The following is a 20230-nucleotide window of genomic DNA, read 5'->3' as shown; positions in this document are numbered from 1 at the left end:
AGCTTCACCTGAGACCCAAGGCCAGCCTGTTGCGGCTTGCTCTGGGCTCCACAGACAGTGGCTCGAGTGTCCTTACCAGGTCGCCCCCGACAGGCCAGTGATGTAGCTGGCACAGTCCAGGAGGTTCAGCTTCTGCAGCCCCAGCAGGTGGCCATACATGGAGGTCATGGATCTTGTTCCACCCCCAGTGGCCATGATGGCTATCAGCGGCACCTGGGGGACACAGAGGCAGGTGTTTGGGGAAGGCTCCAGAGCCAAGAGTGGGGAGAAGACTTAGAATGACAGCAGCTTCGAAAGAACAATGGAGGAAGCAGAGCTGGCTACAGAGGGCAGGGGTGCGGCATTGAGTTACCTGAAGCCTGCCTTTCCACAGAGCAGTGGGTCTAGAAATAGACCTCAGCTCTGGTGTCGGCGAAGGACTCTGCAGCCTAACACAGGCTTGGTAAACCACAGAAAGCTGTGTCTAGCAGAGTTCTTAGCACTGTTACTCCAGCTCTCAGTTAACAGATGATAAAACTGGGGTCCAAGGCGGGTGGGCAGCTTGTTCAAGAATCCTACTAATGTGCGATCCCTCAATGGGACAAACCAACATCTTCTGTAGCTGGATCTGGTGTAAGGCACCAGGCTGGCACATGGCAACTGCTCAGCAGGTACTGTGCTGGTAATGCCAAGAATCAATGGACTGGTGAAGTGGGAAGGAGCAGGGTTGCCAGCGCTGGGTTGACGGAGATTTAAGAGGCCCCTGGAATGTTTCCCTAAAGATAGGGCCAGGCACAGTGACTCACATTTGTAATCCCAGCATTTATGGCGGACGAGGTGGGCAGATTGCTTAAGTCCAGAAGTTCAAGACCAGCCTGGGCAACATGGGGAAACCCCATCTCTACAAAAAAAAAGGAAAAATTTGCCCAGCCATGGTGGCTGGTTCCTGGAGTCCCAGCTACTTGGGAGGCTAAGGTAGGAGGATTTCTTGAGCCTGGGAGGTGGAGGCTGCTGTGAACTGTGATGGTGCCACTGGGCTCCAGCCTGGGCAACAGAGCAAGAAGCTGCCCCTCCCAAAAAAAAGGGGAGGGAGGAAAGGGCTCTTTGTCAAGACTTACTCTATGTGTTTCATTTGAATTGGGGCTGTAAGAGCCTTCCATTGGCTAAAGCCCTATCACAAGTCCTCCTCGGGCATGTGCCAGGCCTCTGTCCTCACCTAGGGTCCGCCTCAGAAGGCAGGCACTTGGAGGGCTTGCCTGCTGCCCAGGGGAGTGTGGGCCTTGGTCCACGCAAGGGAGGCAACCGAGGGCTCTGGCAGAGGCACCATCGTCTGCTCCTGTGGGAAGAAGGGACAGGCCCTAGGGGTGCAAGCTGCTTCTCTCCACCTTCCTAGCACTGTTATTGCTGGGAGCGTGTCTACCTGTGTGGATCTGAGAAGAGAGATAACTGGGGAGAGGGGGACCTAAGGCCTTTTGGGTGGAGGTATGGGGTGCAAGAGGTGGTACAGCTTAAAATGTTTTCTTGGTGGGGATGAGGAGGGCATTTTGTCCCTGGGTAAGGTTACTTTAGCCACCGCAGGAGCTCTCAGTGCTTGGGAGGAGCCGCTGCGGCGCTCCCCTTCCTTTGTGAATATAAAACAGAGTCACTTCCAGCACAGCTGTCACCTGCCTGAACCTCAGCAGTAAGAGCTGAGGCTACTCTTCGATGGAGGTGGCGCCTGGGGCGGGGCAGGGCCTGGGTTGGCTGGCAGGGTGTGGTGCTGGAAGGACCAGCTGGGCCCAGGCTGGCCACCCCTAATTACCCACCTCATCCTCCTGCAGGTCCTCCTCCAGCTGCAGCACCTGCTTCAGGGCCTTGGCCACCACCACCTTCCGCTTCTGCAGAAACTCCAGCTCTTCTGAGCACAGGCTGAAGCCCAGTCGCACGTCCAGTGTCTCAGGGCTGTAGGGAGAGAGGACCCTGTAGTGGGCATGCAGTCTCTGCCTCCCCAAAATAGACATGGCTTTGGGGTCCATTGGACCTAGGCCCAAAGCCTAGCTCTGCCATGGGCCACTTCTGTGACCTGGGGTCTCCACTTTCTCATCTGTAAAGTGGGGCGAATCATGCTGAGCTCTCAGCACTGTCTGCAGCACTTAAAGAGATAACGAATGCAAAGCCCCCAAAGCCTTGGCAGGCACAGTGCGAGCTGGTACTCAACAAAAGATAACTGCTGGCACTGCATTAGGGATGCTTTGAGTCAGTCCTCTGTCTCCTCGGCCAGATCTAGAAAGTCCAGAAAGCCTTCCCCAGGGAGCTTCTCTAGCCCAGGGCCAGGCATGGTGACAAGAGGCCCTGAGATCATTTTGCCAGATCCCTCTGAACAAGCTCCCACAGTATGGACTCTTCTGTACTAGATAAAGAAACTCCCTCTTCCTATGGAACTCACATTCTTCAATGAGCTCTTCCTGCTCCTAGAATAACGATTATCCTTTGTGTGTATGCAGCTGACAAACCATCCCATCCCTGATCTCACTGTGTCAGCTCACAGGTCTGCAGGCAGGAGGGGCAGAAGCCTGTGATATGCCCAATGCTTGCCCTCTTTTTTTTTTTTTTAAATTACATCCCTGTCCCAAGACTCCCGGCCTGGCATCCAAGACCATGCTTAACCTTTGCAAGCCCACTGCAAGCTACCCTCAGAGCTGCTGGGTTACGTCTCAGAGCCCCCAGAAGCAGTCCCATTTCCAGGCCTTGGCACAGCCCCCTGCCTTCACCAGAAGTGTTCTCCCTTTGCCTACCTCCAGCCTGTGCATCCTCCAAGGCCCAGCTCCCCAGTGGCTGCAGATAGATAGACCTTGACCATTTCTAACTGAGCCTGGGCTCACTAATAAAGCCACATCTCCTTGAAGGCAGGGCCTGGGAGATTTCCATCATGTCTCCTCTTTGTCTGGCACAGGGCTGCAGAATGGCTGCTAGAAAATAATTCTTTCTTTGGCCTCAGCAGGGAATGAGTAATAGTACAACAGTAATAACAATAACATTAGTTGAGTTTGCTGAGCGCCCCACTTGCCATGTGGATCACTGAATACTTTGCATGTGCTGCCTCGCTGGATCCTCAGAGCAACCCAGTGATGCACAGGATCCTTGTTATGCTCTCAATGTACAGATGAGGAAAGCGGAGACTCAGTGAGGGCAAAGGACTTGTCCAAGAGCAAATAGCTCATCAAAGTGTAAACAGAAATCACGGCCACTTGATTTCTGACAATCAAGGTTTCTGAAAACAATGTTGTTTTCAGCAGATGGTGCTGAGACAACTGGATATTCACATGCCAAGAATGAGGTGGAGCCCCTCTTTCACACTGTATAGATAAATTAACTAAAAATTGATCACAAACCTACATGTGAGAGCTAAAACTATACAAGTCTTAGAAAAAAACATGGAAACGCATTTTCAGGACCTTGGTGGCGGGTGGTGACTCATGCCTGTAATCCTAGCACTTTGGGATTTGGAAGGCCGAGGTGGGTGGAACACTTGAGGTCAGGCGTTTGAGACCAGCCTGGCCAATATGGTGAAACCCCATCACTACTGAAAATACAAAAATTAGCCAGATGTGGTGATGTGCACCTGTAATCCCAGATACTAGGAAGGCTGAGGCAGGAGAATCGCTTAACCTAGGAGGCAGAGGTTGCAGTGAGTCGACATTGTGCGTGCTGCACTCCAGCCTGGGCAACAGCGAGACTCCATCTCAAAATAAAAAAAATGAAAACTTCAGAACCTTGGATTAGGCAATGATTTCTGGTTTCTTACATGTGACACCAAAAGCACAACAGGCAAGACAAAAAAATAAATGTCATCAGAAGTAAAGTCCTTTGTGCTTCAAAGGACACCACCAAGAATGTGAAGAGATAAGCCATAGAATAAGAGGAAATATTTGCAAATCATATATCTGACAAGGGATTTATATCTGAAATATGTAAAGCACTTTTACAATTTAGCAATAAAAACATGAATAACCCACATAAAAAGTGGGAAAAGAATCTGAATAGAAACATATCCAAAGAAGAGATGGCAACCAGCCCATGGAAAGATGGTCAACATCATTAGGCATAGGGGAAATGCAAATCAAAACCACAGTGAGATACGACTCCACACCCACTAGTGTGAATAAGTGAGCGCCTCGGACAGAATGAGGGTACTGTACCAGGGTGTAGACTTCACGTGTAATTCATAACTCTCGCCCTGGGGAGGGAAAAATGAAAAGCTTGTCAGAGGTGACAGCTCAGAGCCAAGTGGCCCCAGATCCACACTGTCCATCCAGACCCCACGCAGCACACACACGCATACACAGGCGCTCCAACCCTGCCTCCCTCTTCTGGACACGATCTCCCCACCATCTCCAACTCTGCCTCCATATGGTCTTTGGGCCACACTGTAGCTTGTCAATCTCCTGCCCCACAAGACTCCTCCATCCTACCTGAGAGCAACTCTTACGAGCCACCTTCTCTCTTGTACCCCTCAGACTCTCTCCATCTTCCTGCCACAGGAGCTCCAGGGGAAGTAGCTCAAGGGCCCCTTCCCAGACCCAGGCACTCACCACAGGCAGGGTCATCCCCTGGCCATCTGAAAGGCAGTCGAGGGGCTGGCTGATGGGGCTATTCTTGCGAGAGCCGCAGCAGCAAAGCTGGAGGGATGGGCAGGTTCTGTGAGAGGGGCTGCGTGGCTCCTCTGGCACCCCCCACCTGTCCCAGTCCTCCACACCTCCCCCAGCGGCCACCGTCTTGTACCCCACAGCTCCAGTGACTCTTGGGCACTTCCACGTGCACCCGGGACTGGAAGTACTTGGGGTAGTGGAAGCAGGCAGAGGTTGGGCTGCAGGGGTCTGAGCAGGGCTGGACGTGCTGGGTGTTCTCAAAGGACTCGCTCACCATCACCAGGAGGTCCTTCGCTGGGAGAGAGGACAAGGGGGTGAGATCCCGGGAGCCTCTCACTCCCCACCCCCACTTGGTCCAGCAGAAAGCCTCTCAGGTGGCGTCCAGGAGGAGTTTAGAATCACCTGGGGCACTGTTCAAATGCCTCAGAGTCTCAATCTATAGGATAGGGCAGGGCCCCGGAATCTGCATTTTAATGAGGTTTATGACGATGCGGACAAACATGGTCCCCAGAAAACCCTTTACGATGCTGAGAAGGTGCTCAGAACCAGTTCTTGGCTCAGTATTGCTAGAAGATGCCCCAAAGTCACCTGCCCACAGCAGAGGAGGCAGGCTGTCAGCACACTGCCGATTTTGGGGTAGAGGGCTCTTCTATCTGCCCTCCCTCCCTCCCTCATGTCTGGTACCCTTCCATGGGCAACATGGGGTGGGGTGGGGTGGGGAGTAGGGTCGGGGGTCTGGTATTTGTGGATCTCTTAGGTCTCCGCCAGCTATAAAGTGCTAGGACTCTGTGAACTGTGGTCTGCCTAGACGAAGGGGCATAGCTAGAGGGGCCCTGGGCCTCAGGTGCTGACCACCTCACTGACCCAGGCAACCTGAGGTCCTGGCAGGGTACAGCACAGACAAGTGTGGACAGAGGGGGCAGCACTGGGACCCCAGGCCTGGGACACTCATCAGGCCTGGGAACTCCAAGGTTATGTGGGTACTTGGGAGAACAGGCCCTTTACTGAGCAGACTTGGAGGTCAGAGGCTCATAACCCCTGGGAGTGAGATGATTCTGAGGAGTTCTGGCCAAGCATTTGGTCCCCCTGAGCCAGGGAAGCCCCCGACCAGGCGGAGTCTAATGCTGATGGGATTTGAAAGGAGCTCCCCTTTGTCCCCCAGTAGGCAGAAAAGGCAAAACGGCTCACTTTTCTCCCTCTTCCTCCACCTCCTGCACTGTGCGTGAACCTCCAGGCAGGAGACTTGTCGAGACTGTAAAAAACAAGAGAGGGTCACTGAGCATCTGAGCACCAGCCACCTCCTCCGTCTTCTGGGCTGAAGGGAGGAGAGGAGGGACCAGCAGATAAATTCAGCATTGGTTCGACTGGGCTGATGCTGGGGGCTGATGCTGGGGAATGCAGGGTGTGTTAAGCACAGTTTCTGAACCCCATCAAACCATGCCATCTCACTCAGAGATAGGATGCTTGACCATGAAGCTGGCCTAGGATGTCTAGGATCCACGGTCACAGTTTACTAAGGGTCTGGTCCTTGGTTGCGGGCCGGGGATCTGACCTGAGGGAATGTTCAGCTCTGGACTTTCAAAGAGAGAGCTTCCAACAAAATGGCCTCGTCAAGATGGAGAGGCAGATCATCCTCCTTTGCCATGTATTCCTAAAGACTCTTTTTTTTGAGGGAGAGGTCTCCTTGAACCCTGGGGCACTGGATGTATTTAATTAAAATAGCTGTACCAACAGCTGAATTATGAATTTTTGTTTTTGACACAGGGTTTTGCTCTGTCACCCAGGCTGGAGTGCAGTGACACAATCACAGCTCACTGCAGCCTCGACCTCCTGGGCTCAGGCAATCCTCCCACCTCAGCCTCCCGAGTAGCTAGGACCACAGACATATGTTACCATGCCTGGCTAATTTTTGTATTTTTTTTTCATAGGGATGGGGTCTCACTATGTTGCCCAGACTGGTCTTGAACTCCTGGGCTCAAGTGATCCTCCTACCTTGGCCTCCCAAAGTGCTGGGGTTATAGGCATGAGCCACCATGCCTGGCTCTGAAACAGTTTTTAATACAGAGATTGTGATGGTAGGCCGGGCGTGGTGGCTCACACCTATAATCGCAGCACTTTGGGAGGCTGAGGAGGGTGGGTCGCTTGAGCTCCAGAGTTTGAAACCAGCCTGGGCAACATGGTGAAACCCTGTCTTTGCATAATACAAACTAATAGCTAGGTGTGGTGTGGTGTTGTGCTTGAGCTGGGGAGGCGGAGGTTGCCCTGATCTGAGATAGCACCACTGCACTCCAGCCTGGGTGACAGAGTGAGAACCCATTTCAAAAAAAAAAAAGAAGAAAATTGTGCTTGTAGAATTACTGGGGTTATGGGGTACAGGACCAAGACTGAGTCCGAGAGGACGCCACACTTAGTGGGTTCTTTTACTGGGGAGATTCTCAAGGGGAAGGTCATCTTTGTGGGATATGGGGTGCCAGGCCAGTGTGATGTCCCAGCTACTTTGTCCCTTTGTACAGAAGCCCCAGGTGGTGCCCCAGTGCTGCCTGCACCCCACTTGGCTGGCCTCAGTTAGTCTAACTCCTGCAGGGCTTGGGATGGGACAGGGACCAAGCTAGGCCCAGTGTTTTCTCCCTTGGTTCTGTTTCCCTGAGAGCAGCAGCCAGCTGTGGCCTCTGGAGCAACAGGAACCCAGGAAGACAATTACCACCAGCACGCCATTGGTGACGAGGGTCTCAGGTGGAGAGGGGCTGCAAAACAAAAGAACTCCTGGTCAGTTCTAGCATTCTTGACTGGATTCTTCTAAAGGTGACAAAGGGAATACATAGCGTCAACAATGAAATGACAGAGCCTTCTTTGTTCTCATAAAAAATCTTAGCCACAGAAACCTTAGCCTTATAGGTTGTCAGGGAAGAAACTGGCATACATTTGAAACAAAATGTCCTGATAAAAAATAGATTTATAGGTTAGAAGAGTAGAAGAGTTCTATTCTTTTTTTTAAAGGATACATTTTTTTTATGTCCAACCCGATGCAACTGCACGGGGTTAGAATGACTAGGTTGCAGAAATGGCTGCAACCCACCAGCTAGAGCACACATAAACAGTTTGGTAGCGAAAAATCATCCTTTCTCCATTCTGTGCTTTTAATTTATGCATTTAACAATCTGACCCAGCCGAGAGGGTGAATGTTAAATGTGCTTGTGTTATAAAATCGAGAACATAAGCCTCCAAGGTTTCAATTAGCCTGGCAGAGTCCACAGCATCCCTTGTCAAAATTAAGCCCAAGATGACTGTCTCCAGATCAGCTCGGTTGTGTTTTCGTTGTTGTTGAGACAGAGTCTCGCTCTATTGCCCAGTCTGGACCTCAGTGACTCAGTCTGAGCTCACTGCATCCTCTGCCTCCTGGGTTCAAGTGATTCTCCTGCCTCAGCCGCCTAAATAGCTGGGATTACAGGTGCACACCGCCATGCCGGGCTGATGTTTTGCATTTTAGTAGAGATGGAGTTTCACCAGGTCAACTCTTATTACCAAGCATGACATGTTTCATTTTGCAAGCCCTAATTCAGCCCAGGAGTTTTCCCCGCCCTCTAAAAATCCTGTCAAATCAAGAATTGGAGGGGAGAGTTTTGATTTTCTTCGATGTGAAATAAATAAAGTCAATTTTAATTTGCCAATCAGTTGTTGATGGGAAGTAAGTTCCCTCACATAGTTTGAAGATCCCCTAGGCACAGGATTCTTTGAGTGGCAGCTGACGGGCCCTCTTGTCCTGTCTCCCACCTGTCATTCTCCTCCTGTGCCCGGGCTCATCACAAGGTGAAGACGGAGGAGTGAGGAACGAGCTGCCCAGTTACAGCCTGCCTGCCTGCTTTTCCTCTTTGTTCTCTCCTTCTAGACCTCCAGCTCTGTGGTCCTTGCTACAGTCATATCTCCAGGACCCTGGGTCATTTTCCTAATTGAAAATGATTGGGGCAGGGCACGGTGGCTCATACCTGTAATCCCAGCACTTTGGGAGGCCGAGGCGGGTGGATCACAAGTTCAGGAGTTAGAGACCAACCTGGCCATTATGGTGAAACCCTGTCTCTACTGAAAATACAAAAATTAGCTGGGTGTGGTGGCGCATGCCTGTAATCCCAGCTACTAGGCAGGCTGAGGGAGGAGAATCGCTTGAACCTGGGAGGCAGAGGTCGCAGTGAGCTGAGATCACACCACAGCCTACCAGCCTGGGCAACAGAGTGAGACTGTCTACAAAAAAATAATAATAATAAAAGGGAATGATTGGCAACAACCCTGCAAGGTGGGCCTGAGCCTCCCACTGACTTGGTTCTCGAGTTGGCTGCAGAGGGGGCAGCCTCCGTTTGAGGCCAGGGTTTGGGGTGTTTGTTCTAACAGTTCTGGTCAAGGAGGAGACCCCTGGCCTCCGACCTCCTTCTCAGCTGGGACTCAACAAGGCCTCCATCACCATGGTAGCAGGGAGTATTCCTGGAAGCCACCCCCAGGACTCCATTTGGCCAGAGTGCTAGATCTTTAAAGCAATGCTGAGTGCAGGAGAGCTGGGTAAGTGCGGTGAGGCCCTGGCTCCTACGCTATGGAGAAGCTCCCAGTGATTCTGATGCACAGTGACAAGTCACGGTTAGTTCCAGGAGTGACACTGGAAGAGGGTGGGAGGCAAAAGGGCCGACTTGATTCTGAAATGCTCGTTGCCAGAAGTCAGGACCTTGGTGGGCCCCGGCGCCCCAGCCTACTCACCTCTCCTCCAGCAGGAATTCCACCTCCAGCTCTTCCATGCCCTGGTGGGGAGGAAGGGAAGGTGGCTGTGAGTGGTGTCTGCACATCTCTGTCAATCAGAGCCCTCTGCTGCTGCGGGCGCCCCTGGGAACATGCCTCCATCTTTCCCCCACGGCTGCCCTGCTGCCATGGAATGCACTTGCAGTCTCCTCTGCCAATCTCTGTCTGCAAGTCTATGATATCAGGAGCCTCACTGGCAGCCCAGGGGAGATCGGGGAGTGGAGCCGACCCCCAGCCCCAGCATGTGCATTCTGCCCCAGAACGGCTCCCTTCTGTCACTTTCCTGATTCCCACCACTCTCCTACCTTCCCAAGGGGCTCAGTGCCTGTGGCTAGGGAGCGCTGAGATGCGCCCGTTCCTTCCCTCACGGAGTCCTTCACACCTCTTTCTGTGCAACCGGAGGCAAGCTGGGGCCTCACTGGGCCTCACTTTCCCCACCGGAATGTAAGCTAGGTGAGGGCAGAGATGCTAGTTCCAGAGGGGACCCAGTGCCTGGAACGGTGCTGGCCCCTCGCAGCCACTCAAGTGCTGGGTGAATGATTGAATTGACAGCATCCTGGGGGCTCCAGCTCTGACTGTCTCTGATCTGCAGATTCAACTGCCTTTACCCTCATCTGTCCTCTGTTCCTGGGGCCACCCCAGCAATGGGACTTGCAGGAAAGAAAAGGAGGAAGGGGAACCAGAACTTACTACATCTCCATTGCGTCCTGTAAACCTTGCTGGGTGCCTGGATTATGGTTTCTCATTTAAGCCCCACAACAACCTTGTGCAGTAGGTATTATTATCAGCATTGTGGAGATGAGGAAGTAGGAACTCAGGAAGTGATTTTTACAGCCTCCCACAGTGAGTGACAGGGCTGGAATTTAAGCCAGCAGCACCATCTTTTCGCGACTTAACTGTGTGCAGCGAGAAGGTCCTGGGGAATGGCTTTGTGGGAATAAGCAGCAGCTCTGAGGTTATGATGAGGGCAGAGTCTGAGGGCCTGGACCCCTGCACCCACCTGTGGGTTGAGTGGAAACTTCACGTGGGTTTTCTTTCGGAAACAGAGCTTGGTGAGGTCATAGAGAACTGTCAAGAGATGGTCATCTGGTGTCACTGTGTCTTCATCACACACACTCAACTCTAGCACGTTCTAGGGGAGAAGGAAGGATGCCAGTCTGGTCACCATGGTTGCATTGAGCCCTTCCCAGAATGAGGAGCCTGACCTCTGTCCTAGCAACGAGGTAGGTCAGAGGGACGAGAGACAGCCCAGAAGTCCCTTCTCAGACGTGAGAAACACATGGTGGAAAAGGAATCAAGGATGGAAAGTGTCTATTCCCTCCTTTCCAACTCCCCAAAGCCTTTGTGGCCCTCTGCTCTCACTCTCCTACTAGAGAATTTTGCCTCTTTTACAAGCTTGGCAGAGACCTGTGAAGTGTGAAAGGATTTCATTTCACCTGAGGGGACAGAGGGATGGGAAAGAGCAAGAAGCACGCCCCTGCCAGGATATAGAATGTGGCCAGCACTGGGCCCTTGGGCCTGAAGACATTCCCTTTGGTGCTAGAAAATCCAGATCAGGGAAGCTAACATCTAAAACTCCAGGGAGAGAGGTGGCAAAGCTTGTAGGGGTTCTGATAATTCGTGGGGTTGGTGTGAGGTCTGTGAACGCTATCCTTTGACTCATCTGCCCCTAGAAAGTTCTCATGGATGGCCTCAAAGCCACTATCCTGTCATCTAGCTGAACTCTTAGGTCAATTTGTGACCTGGACTAACCTCCGAGGCCTCTTGATCCAAGGATCCTGGGAGATGCAGATTGAGGATGGTCCTACCTCTGAAATCCATCTAGTGGGCATAGGTAGTTCTGGGGGTTCCCAACTGGATGTAATTGCTGACCTTGTAATTACTGGACCAACCCAGCTGCTCAGAGCCCACATCTAAGTCCTCCTCCCTCACCACCTCATATGTGTGAGAGAAGAGATATTGTAAAAATAGTAAATATAAAGCCATTCTTGAAAACAAAAAGGGTATGTCATGTAAAAGAAATAAATAAGTTTCCCTAAAACCTGGGAGCAGTAAGGTGGAGCTGTCCAGCCTCAAGCACCTCAAGACTGGGGCTGATGCCATTAGCATGAGACCAAATTTATCTTAAGGGCTCTCTGCTGAGGCTGTCACAACTCAAGAGGCTCAAAGGGTAATTATCCCGAGATGTGAACTCAACTTAGACTTATCACGTAGCTGAAGTAGACCAATCCTATGAAGCAACTCAACAAATAAAAGAATACACACCCAAAGAAATGGAAATAATAAAGCAATATGAAAAGACTTTAAGAGGGAGAGAACCCTCTGGCTGGAATTAGACTGGCCTCGGATCTAGTGAATAGAATTGTTCTTCTACTCTGTGTATTTCCCTGCTTGGAGAAGGCTCTGGGAATACAATCTGTTTTGGATAAGAGACACCTAGTTTCAGCAACAAGTAGGACAAGAGAGACTAGGGGAAAAAGCTAGAAAGATAAATCGACTCAGAGAGGGGCAACCATGAGACAGAGAGAAGGAGGTAGTGGGTGAGTGGGAAGATAGGTCTGTAGGACAAGAGGTAGACAGAAGAAAAAGAGGCAGAAGAACAAAGAGGCAAAGAGAAGGACAAGAGGGCAAGAGGGGAATAGAACGCAGACAGGGCAGACAGGTGCAGTCCTCCGTGTCTCACCTTCACTTGGCTCTGGATCTGGAAGTTGAAGCTTTCATTCCACTCTGGGTTTGGGCAGTTGGAGATGGTCCTAGTCCTCAGCTTCTTCTGAGAGGCAGTGGGCAGCCAGAGGCTCACAAAACAGTCTGTCTGGCTCACTGTCCAAGAAAGATAAGTGGAACCCATCCAGGTTCAGAGAGGAGAAAATGTAGAGTCAAAAGGGATCTTCGGGCAAGCCTTTTCCAGAGCCTGGCCCTAGCTCAGCCGATTCCTCTCCTTACTCATAGGTCTAACTTTCCAGAGACCCAGAACCCCAAGAAGTCACAGACTGCAGGCGATGGGTCTCACAGAGGGTGACCCAGTCCCACTGGCCATTCTGATAGACACAGATGGCCCCTGACTCTTATCAGAAGCACCCTTGTCTCTGAGCAAACACCTGCTGGTTTTGAACAAGGTATGGTCACACAGTTTTCCCTCTGACAAGGTAAGATCTGGAAGACCAGCCCCCAGGGTCCAGTTTACTTATTGTGTTAGCCCAGGGCACCAGGTAAACCAAAGTAGGACCAAGTGCTCCCTCTGGGCTGAGGAGAAGCGAAGATGGGAAGGAACACAGTCTGCTGGGAGTCGGCCAAGAAGGGCTCCAGTGGGCAAGGACTTGAGTGAAACTAGCCATTCAGCCTGATCTAGGAGCAGGAACCTAGATCATGCTAGATCAATACGGCTTAGTGCCTCCACTTTATCTGGCCAGGCTCTTCATACCTATCCTATCTACAGGATGAGGTTATGGCCCAAGAAAGCCTCCCCTCTGTGGACATGTATTTCTTTTTCATTCTAAATGAACAACCCAAGTGTAACGCTGCTGGATATGCTCTGGAGAAGGGACAGAGGCTTTGACCCCAACAAGCCCTCCCAAAATGAGGGTAGGTCTCCTAAGTCTTCCACCTGGAGCAGCAGAAGGGATAGGGTGAAAACAGCAGCCCAGGCTGGCTCCTTGCTCCATTCTACCTGGGAGGAAGGAGGCAGAGGGGCCATGACTGCCCTTGTCACTCTCCTGGCAATCGGCGAGGGTGAGTCCCAGGGTACACACCAGATACGTAGGAAATGGTGAAAGCCAACACAGTTTGCAGTGTCAGAGAGTTCTCTCGATGGTAAAGCTGGCAAGAGGATGGGAGTTCTACACTGGTAGGACTGATTTAAACTAGTTTTTAATTATTAATAGTCACTAATGAGAGTGGAGCCAGGGCTGTCTTCGCCCTGTGTTGTCACCACAGTGAAAGGTTTATCAGAATCAAGAGCCCTGATCTACACCACAGGCGTTCCTGTGATTTCATCCCTGAAGTCTGGTTAATCTTTGAGGCCTCACCATTCAGTCAAACGGAATGCACAGCCCTCCTCCTATTGAATAGAGGTGAGATGATGCCATACTTTAGATGTCATCATAATCGCTTAATCCAGACAAAAAGAATGACTGAAACCCAAACAGAATCAAAAGAAAATGATGACCTAATCACCCTATTCATCCCCTCTATGCTCAACCTGCTCTCCCTTATCATCACTCAGGCGTCCAGGCCAGAAACCAGTGTCATCCTTGATTCTCAACTTCAGCTGATTTGACCCTTTGTCTCTCTTGGGCCCCCCTATTTCTCATCTACCCTGCCACTGTGCTGGTGCAGAACACGGTGATCTCTGGGGCCACTTCCCAGATGGGCTCCCCATCTCCTGTCTTGCCCCACTCTAATCTTTTCTCCAAAGAGAAGCCACAGTGAGCTTTTTAGATATGACCATGCCACTCCCCAGTTTAGGATCCATCAGGGGCTCCCTTCTGCCCTCAGGAAGGAGTCTCAGACACTCAGAGTGACTGCCCCTGCCCACTTCCCCAACCTCAGCCTCATCTCTCCAGACTCCCTAATACCCACCCCTGCCCTCTGTGTGTTAGTATGTATACATGTGCACACATGTACATTCACACACACACACAGAAGCATGCACTCAAACTTACACACACACACTCACAGTTTAGAATCCAGCCAAACACAATCACTTGCATGAAAAGGTGTCAGGCTGCCTTGCTTTCAGCCTTCGCATGGGTAGCCTGGCTAGCCTCTTGGGGCCTTCAGAAGGAACCTCCTCTGGAAGCTTTTCCTGAGCACCCAAGTCTGGGCTAGGTATCCCTGAGCCCAGAGTCCTGCTCCTCTCCTCGGGAGAACCCCCACGCTGCACTGCAATAACAGGTGGACTCCTTGGACTCCATCACACTGAGGCCACAGGATACAGGTACAGATGCATCACTGCAGATACATAAGAGGTCAGCCTGTCTCATTGCTCTGCTGATATGGAGACTCACTGGGGACCTTCTCAGCCCTCTTGAACCCCTCCCGTGGTTTTCCTAGAATACTGGCCCCTCCTCCCAGGCCTGGACCATACCCCTCACGTTTGTCTCCTGTCCGCTGGGAGCCTGCAGGCAGGGACCGGCCAGCTCCACACTTACTGGCTCTGCCACTTGCCTCGCACCCACGATTTGATGGGCCCTGGAAGGCCCCTTCCCTCTGAAATTGTTTTCCTATCATTAGTCCGTGCCTAAAACTCTCCCACTACACCCATTAATAAAAACTCAGTAGTTTTGGCCTAAGGCTTAAACGTCTACTAAAGAAAAAGAAACATTCTTGGCAGAGACCAGAGGGATCAGACATCCACATTCCAAGCATTACTTTTTCAGTTGTGTTGTGGAGAGCGGCTTCCTCTGTCCACCCCCAGCAATGAAGAATGGTTAGGCAACGGTGACCTGGTTCCGAGAATTTCATGGACTACGGGGATTTCCTAGGTACAGATAGGTTCTAATCTCTGTTTCTCTTGGAGTGACAGAAGGTTTAGTCATCTGAATGACATGTCTCCTTTCCTGGAATGTGGGTGGCAGAGGCTACTTAATCATCTCTACAGATGTCCAGAACTTTGTCTCTCTAATACCTCTGGGGACACCTGTCTGATGTCCCTTGGGGTGCTGGTTGGGTTTTAATTTGTTTCCCCAAGAGAAACAAAACTCCTGACCACTGGGAGGTTTCCAGACCTGATGGTCTCTCAGTCCTGGCCCAGGGCTCTTCCAATTATCAAGAAAGAGTCAGCCCTGAATCTGTGTATTCATTGCCATTTGGCCTCTTTGAAATCTTAGGAGACTCAGGTACAAGTTACAAGACTAAATGGGAGCGCTGTTTATGTTGGATTCAAACTAGAAGGGAAAATTTTGGGAAAAGAGTAAGCCAGGACCTAAAAGGCTTTGGGATAGTCTTAAATGTAACCCGGGCAAGATAGCAACACAGCCCAGCCTGCAGCAACTGTGGAATCCAGACAGGACGTGACTGGGGCTGGCACTCTGAGATGCCACATGTGCCTTCCAGCTTGTTCCCCAGGGGAAATGGAGGAAAATGTAAGCAACAAGGGGGTTCCCAAAGAGGACCAGGTACCCCAAAGGTAGCCTGCGTGCCCGAGGGGCATGCAGGGAAGGGAGGAGGAGGCTTGTAGAGCCAGGCCACAGCCTGTTTCTCTGGCTGCCTGTCCTTCCTCATGCCCCGTCACCCGCTGAGTGACAGGTGTGGCAGGAAGAAGACAGAAGAAAGGGCCCTGAACACTGGGAATTCTGACTGTGCAGGTGCAGGCATGCAGCTGGGGGCGTGTGGCCAGGTGACTGGAGGGGCTGGGACAGACACCTCAAAAGGAGTGGAGGGCTGGGTGTGGTGGCTCACGCCTATAATCCCAGCATTTTGGGATGCTGAAACAGGATCGCTTGAGCCCAGAATTTCAAACCCAGCTTGGGCAATATGGTGAAACTCTGTTTCCACAAAGAATTTTTTTTTTTTTTTTTTTTAATTAGCCAGGTGTGGTGGTGCATGGCTGTAGTCCTAGCTACTCAGGAGGCTGAGGCGGGAGGATCACCTGAGCCCAGAAGGTCGAGGCTGCAGTGAGATGGAACTGAGCCACTGTACTCCAGCCTGGGCAACAGAGTGAGGCTCTGTCTCCAAAAAAAGAAAAAGAAAAAACAGAAGGAGCTGGAGGAATGCAAGCGCTGCTGTGGATATGTGGGAGCTGGGTTGTCCCAAGGATGAGGGTGAACCCTGCCCAAGAGTGGGAAAGTGTCTGAGTGACCTCCATGGCATGGGCAAGAGAGGCGGCCATGTCCCAGGCCCAGGGGACACTCCCTGGCTCTTCAGATTGCTCACTGATGGGCTGGGAAAGACCCCAAGAAGCTCGAGGAGAAGTTCTTGACCCATTGGTTGGCCAGGTGGCAGACACAGACTCAAACTGAGGCTGCTGGAGCCACTCCTGCTGGCGTGGGCTCTGAACACACCACCCTCTGGGGCTCTGTCTCTGGAATCCTGCTTGGTCCCTTTGCTGTCTCTGGGGCTCAGGGCCCTGCCACACTCATCCATCCACACTCAGCCTTGCATTGCAGTGACAGGTTCCTGCAAGCTCCCAGACTCTGCACCTGCGCTCTAGCCCAGGCTGCATTCGAGCCCTCAGGAAGTCATGCAATCGCTTGCTCAAGACCTCAGGCACCCCATCACTTTGAAGGCATCCTATCCCTCCTCTGCCTCACTTCCTGGTTCCCCGCACTTGGCTTGTCTCTTCTCTTCCCACACTCTCCAGACCTGGGATCAGGCACCACTTCCGTCTTAGGCAATCATTAACCCTTCATCTGCAAAATGGGCCTCCAGGATTTCCCCTCTTGTTGTTGGGAGCATCAGGTAGTGTGTGGATCTCTGGCCACAGGCCAACCAGGCAGGTGTTCATGGGGTATGGTTCCCCTCTCTCAGGATAGCCTCTGCCCCAGATTGGGCTCCCCAGGCCCCTGGATGCTCAGGTGCTGCCCCATCAGACCCCACACCCTCCGTGTGGCCTTTCTTGGCTTATGGAAAAAAGAAGGGCCAGCTCTCAGTGTTCTCCTCTGACTCTAACCTCCCTGGTGACAAGATGGGAACATGGTCTCCTATTATTCTAGAGCTGCTTTGGACATAGACAGCTCCTCTTGTTAAAATGTGCACTCAGTCTCAGGGCTCTGTGTCTTCTCTGCCCCTCTCAGGCCCTCTCTAGCCTTTGGGGGTCCCTGTGGCCCTTGAGTCATTCCGGCATGCTTACCGGTGAGTGGGGATGCTCCCCAGCTGGGGGCCTGGACAAGACTTTTTCCTCCTTGGGGCCAATTTCCTCTCTGGATGAGGCTAGGTGAGGGCAGTGTGGAGAGGGGCTTTTGGTTGTCATGATGTCTTACAACGACACCCAAAGACAGGGATGGGAGGATTTTGCCCCCTGAGATGCCTCCATTGGCCCCCGTGACCTGGAAATGCAGCAGGCGCTGGGATGAAGGGGGAGGTTAGGGCTGCAGGAAACAGCACTGCCCAAACAGCCCTGGGAAGTCCAGCCACATCCTTGGGCTGAACTGCAGAACCGGGTGCTCTGGGCTCTGGCATCACCCCCAGAGCCCAGTTTCAGATCTTTGTTCTGAGAAGGGGCTCTGGGAGTCAGCTGGCAGCTGGCTCCAGATGCCCATGCGCCTCTCCTTCCACTTCACCCCAACAGGCCCTAAACACAAGGAGGAGCAAGGAGTGCTCCGTGTGGGCAAAGCTTGTGCCCCTGTAAATGGATTCCAGGGAGAAAGTTTGGGGAGGAGACAGTGGGTAAACAGAGCTCTTGGATGTGGGCACAGATTTTGGGGCAGGTAGCACCGAGGAAACAGCACCAGCGAGTAGCCTAGGAGAGTGACAGAAACCCGAAAGTCTGAACTACAACTTGAGTAAGAACACACACGCATGCACATGCATGCACACATATACACCCCACCCCCCCAACATACACAGAGATCCGCCTGACCATTTCTCCAGCCAGGGCCTCTCCCATCCAGACCCTGTAAGCAGAGCAGAAGGAGAGAAGCGAGGTGGATACTCACGCGTATCAGCCTGCCGGACATTTTTCATCCGGATGACCCGCACTGTCAACAGGTGGCATGGAGACAGCCCGTCCTGTGGAATGAGAGGACAGAGGACTCACTCTTCAAGCATCACCCCAAGGCCATCACCCGTGGGGAGACTTTCTCACTTTGCCTCCACAGGCCTGTCCACTTGCATTACAGCATTACAGCAACCCCCATGCTGAATATATACATACATATATATATATATATACACTTTTTTTTTTTTTTTTTTTTTTTGAGACAGAGCTTCACTCTTGTTGCCCAGGCTGGAGCGCAACAGTGCAATCTTGGCTCACTGCAACCTTTGCCTCCTAGGTTCCAGCAATTCTCCTGCCTTAGCCTCCCAAGTAGCTGGGGTTACAGGTGCCTGCCACACGCCTGGCTAATTTTTTGTAGTTTTAGTAGAGATGGGATTTCACCATGTTGTCCAGGCTGATCTTGAACTCCTGACATCAGGTGATCCACCTGTCTCAGCCTCCAAAAGTGCTGGGATTACAGGTGTGAGCCAGGACGCCCAGCTCCCCATGCCGTTTTGGATTTGTTTGCTTGGGTTTCTGTCTGCTCTTCACCCTGTAAGGTCCTGGACGCTCCAGAGAGCCTGGGACCCTGACTGGCTTTTCATCTTTGTACCTCCGATACTCCAGAAAACAGTCTGCCTCTTGCTGCTTCACCATTTCTCGCGAGGGGTACCTTGACGGCAAAAGCTCAAGTCGTCCTTGGTTTGATGACTGGCTCCTGTCAGATGCCTCTGCGGGTCATGATCACCCCACGGGACCAGAGCCCTGAGGTGTCCCCCTCCCTAGCACCTTGTCCTAACGTCTGGGGCGCGGGAACACCACAGCCCTGCTCACACCATGCTGATGCTCCTCCTTCTATCCTGCCCCTCTTCTAGCTCTGATCACCTCCTGGGGGCTCTGCCATCATCTCAAGCCCAGGTCCTCAAGGAACCCCCAGATCCCTCCCTGGGCTGCAGTGTCTGGGGCAGTGGCTGTGGTTCTGTAAAGCCCCGCGCAACCCTCTCCAGCCGCCCCTGCACTCTGAGTCTCAGCAGCCACCACTCTACTTTGTCCCCCTTGGACCCATGACTTTCTGCCTCCCAGAGGCCCCGAAACCACCTCTCCCAGCCGCACCAGCTTTTCTGGACCCTGCAGCCACAGAGGGTCCTCGGATCATCCTTCCTGCCTACCGAGGGACCGCGGCTCTGCCCCAGTGCTCCTCTGCCCGTTGCCTCGGCCCAGGCATTAAGCCTATGGGAGCCGCTTTCGTTTCACGTCTCTCCTTGCTGGCATCTCTTCCATGGGCTGTCTTCAGAGCTCAGGGCCTGCGTGCTTGCTGGTGGGGATCCCTGCCTCTGTTGCTCTGAGGGTGCCAGCCCTCTGATTGTTCCTCTGAATCAATGAGCCATCTTCTGGAGTATTACTTTTGAGCACCTACTCTGTGCTAGGCCCTGTGCTAGATGCTGGGGAGTCAGGGGTGAATACAAGGCAGAGACAGACAGGTTAAAGGCAACGGAGGCCAGTGGCTTTGATGGGGAGAACAGGTCAAGCTGGTCACAGGCTGTTGACACCTTGGCTTGGGGCCTCTCCCTGGCTCCAGAAGCCTCCCCGCCATCAGTCATGCTTCTGGACTCTGAAACCCTCTTCTGGTCCCTAGGTGCCCAAGGCTGCAGAGGTGAGGTGCATTTCCACTCTGAGCTGGCACACTCTGGAAGGGGGCAGCCTCGTACCTGTTCTCTTCAGGTGTCCTGGTTCTGTTCTTCTTGGTTTGTGCCTTTCCCGTTGGAATCTCGGGACGTGAAGCCTCTTTGCTGAGAATTTTACCCAGGCTTAGATGAGTCTTCATTGCCGTCCATTCCCAGCCTGCACCCATGGTAAATGCCAACTGACCAAATGTCTGTATTTACAGAGGCCTCTGAATGGGCCCCTCCACACGCCACCCTGCATGTTCTACTCTGTGTGGCCAGAATCGCTTTAGACCTTTTTGAGAGGATGCAATTCTCCTCTCCTTAAATACTGCTGGGATTGGGGGCAGGGGAAACAAGGTATGAAGAAGAAAAAGTTCGTCTAATCCCACCACTTAGAGACGAACTTTTTATTTTATTTTTTATTTTTTAGAGACAGGGTCTCACTCTGTTGCCCAGGACAGGCAATCTTTCGAAGTTGGTCCTTCCAGACTTTCCTGGGGCTTAATTTTTTTTTTTTTTTTTTTTTTTTTTTTTTTTTTTTT

The 20230-nt window shown here is 52.1% G+C and overlaps 1 protein-coding gene across 1 annotated transcript in view; it reads right to left on the bottom strand.

Moving 5' to 3' along the window:
* The window catches only part of PLA2G4E (phospholipase A2 group IVE), a 37621-nt gene that overhangs the window by 12314 nt on the left and 5077 nt on the right, over positions 1–20230 (bottom strand). Inside the window, 10 exon segments of the mRNA XM_032251203.1 lie at positions 77–213; positions 1785–1920; positions 4158–4195; positions 4551–4637; positions 4741–4901; positions 7212–7351; positions 9348–9388; positions 10387–10518; positions 12070–12206; positions 17981–18053. Of these exon segments, the coding sequence (XP_032107094.1) occupies positions 77–213; positions 1785–1920; positions 4158–4195; positions 4551–4637; positions 4741–4901; positions 7212–7351; positions 9348–9388; positions 10387–10518; positions 12070–12206; positions 17981–18053 (1082 nt within the window).

The sequence above is a fragment of the Sapajus apella genome, unplaced genomic scaffold, assembly GCF_009761245.1.
Source record: "Sapajus apella isolate SASKATOON/1434 unplaced genomic scaffold, GSC_monkey_1.0 scaffold74, whole genome shotgun sequence".
Taxonomy (NCBI): domain Eukaryota; kingdom Metazoa; phylum Chordata; class Mammalia; order Primates; family Cebidae; genus Sapajus; species Sapajus apella.
This window is presented reverse-complemented; position numbering and strand designations above follow the sequence as displayed.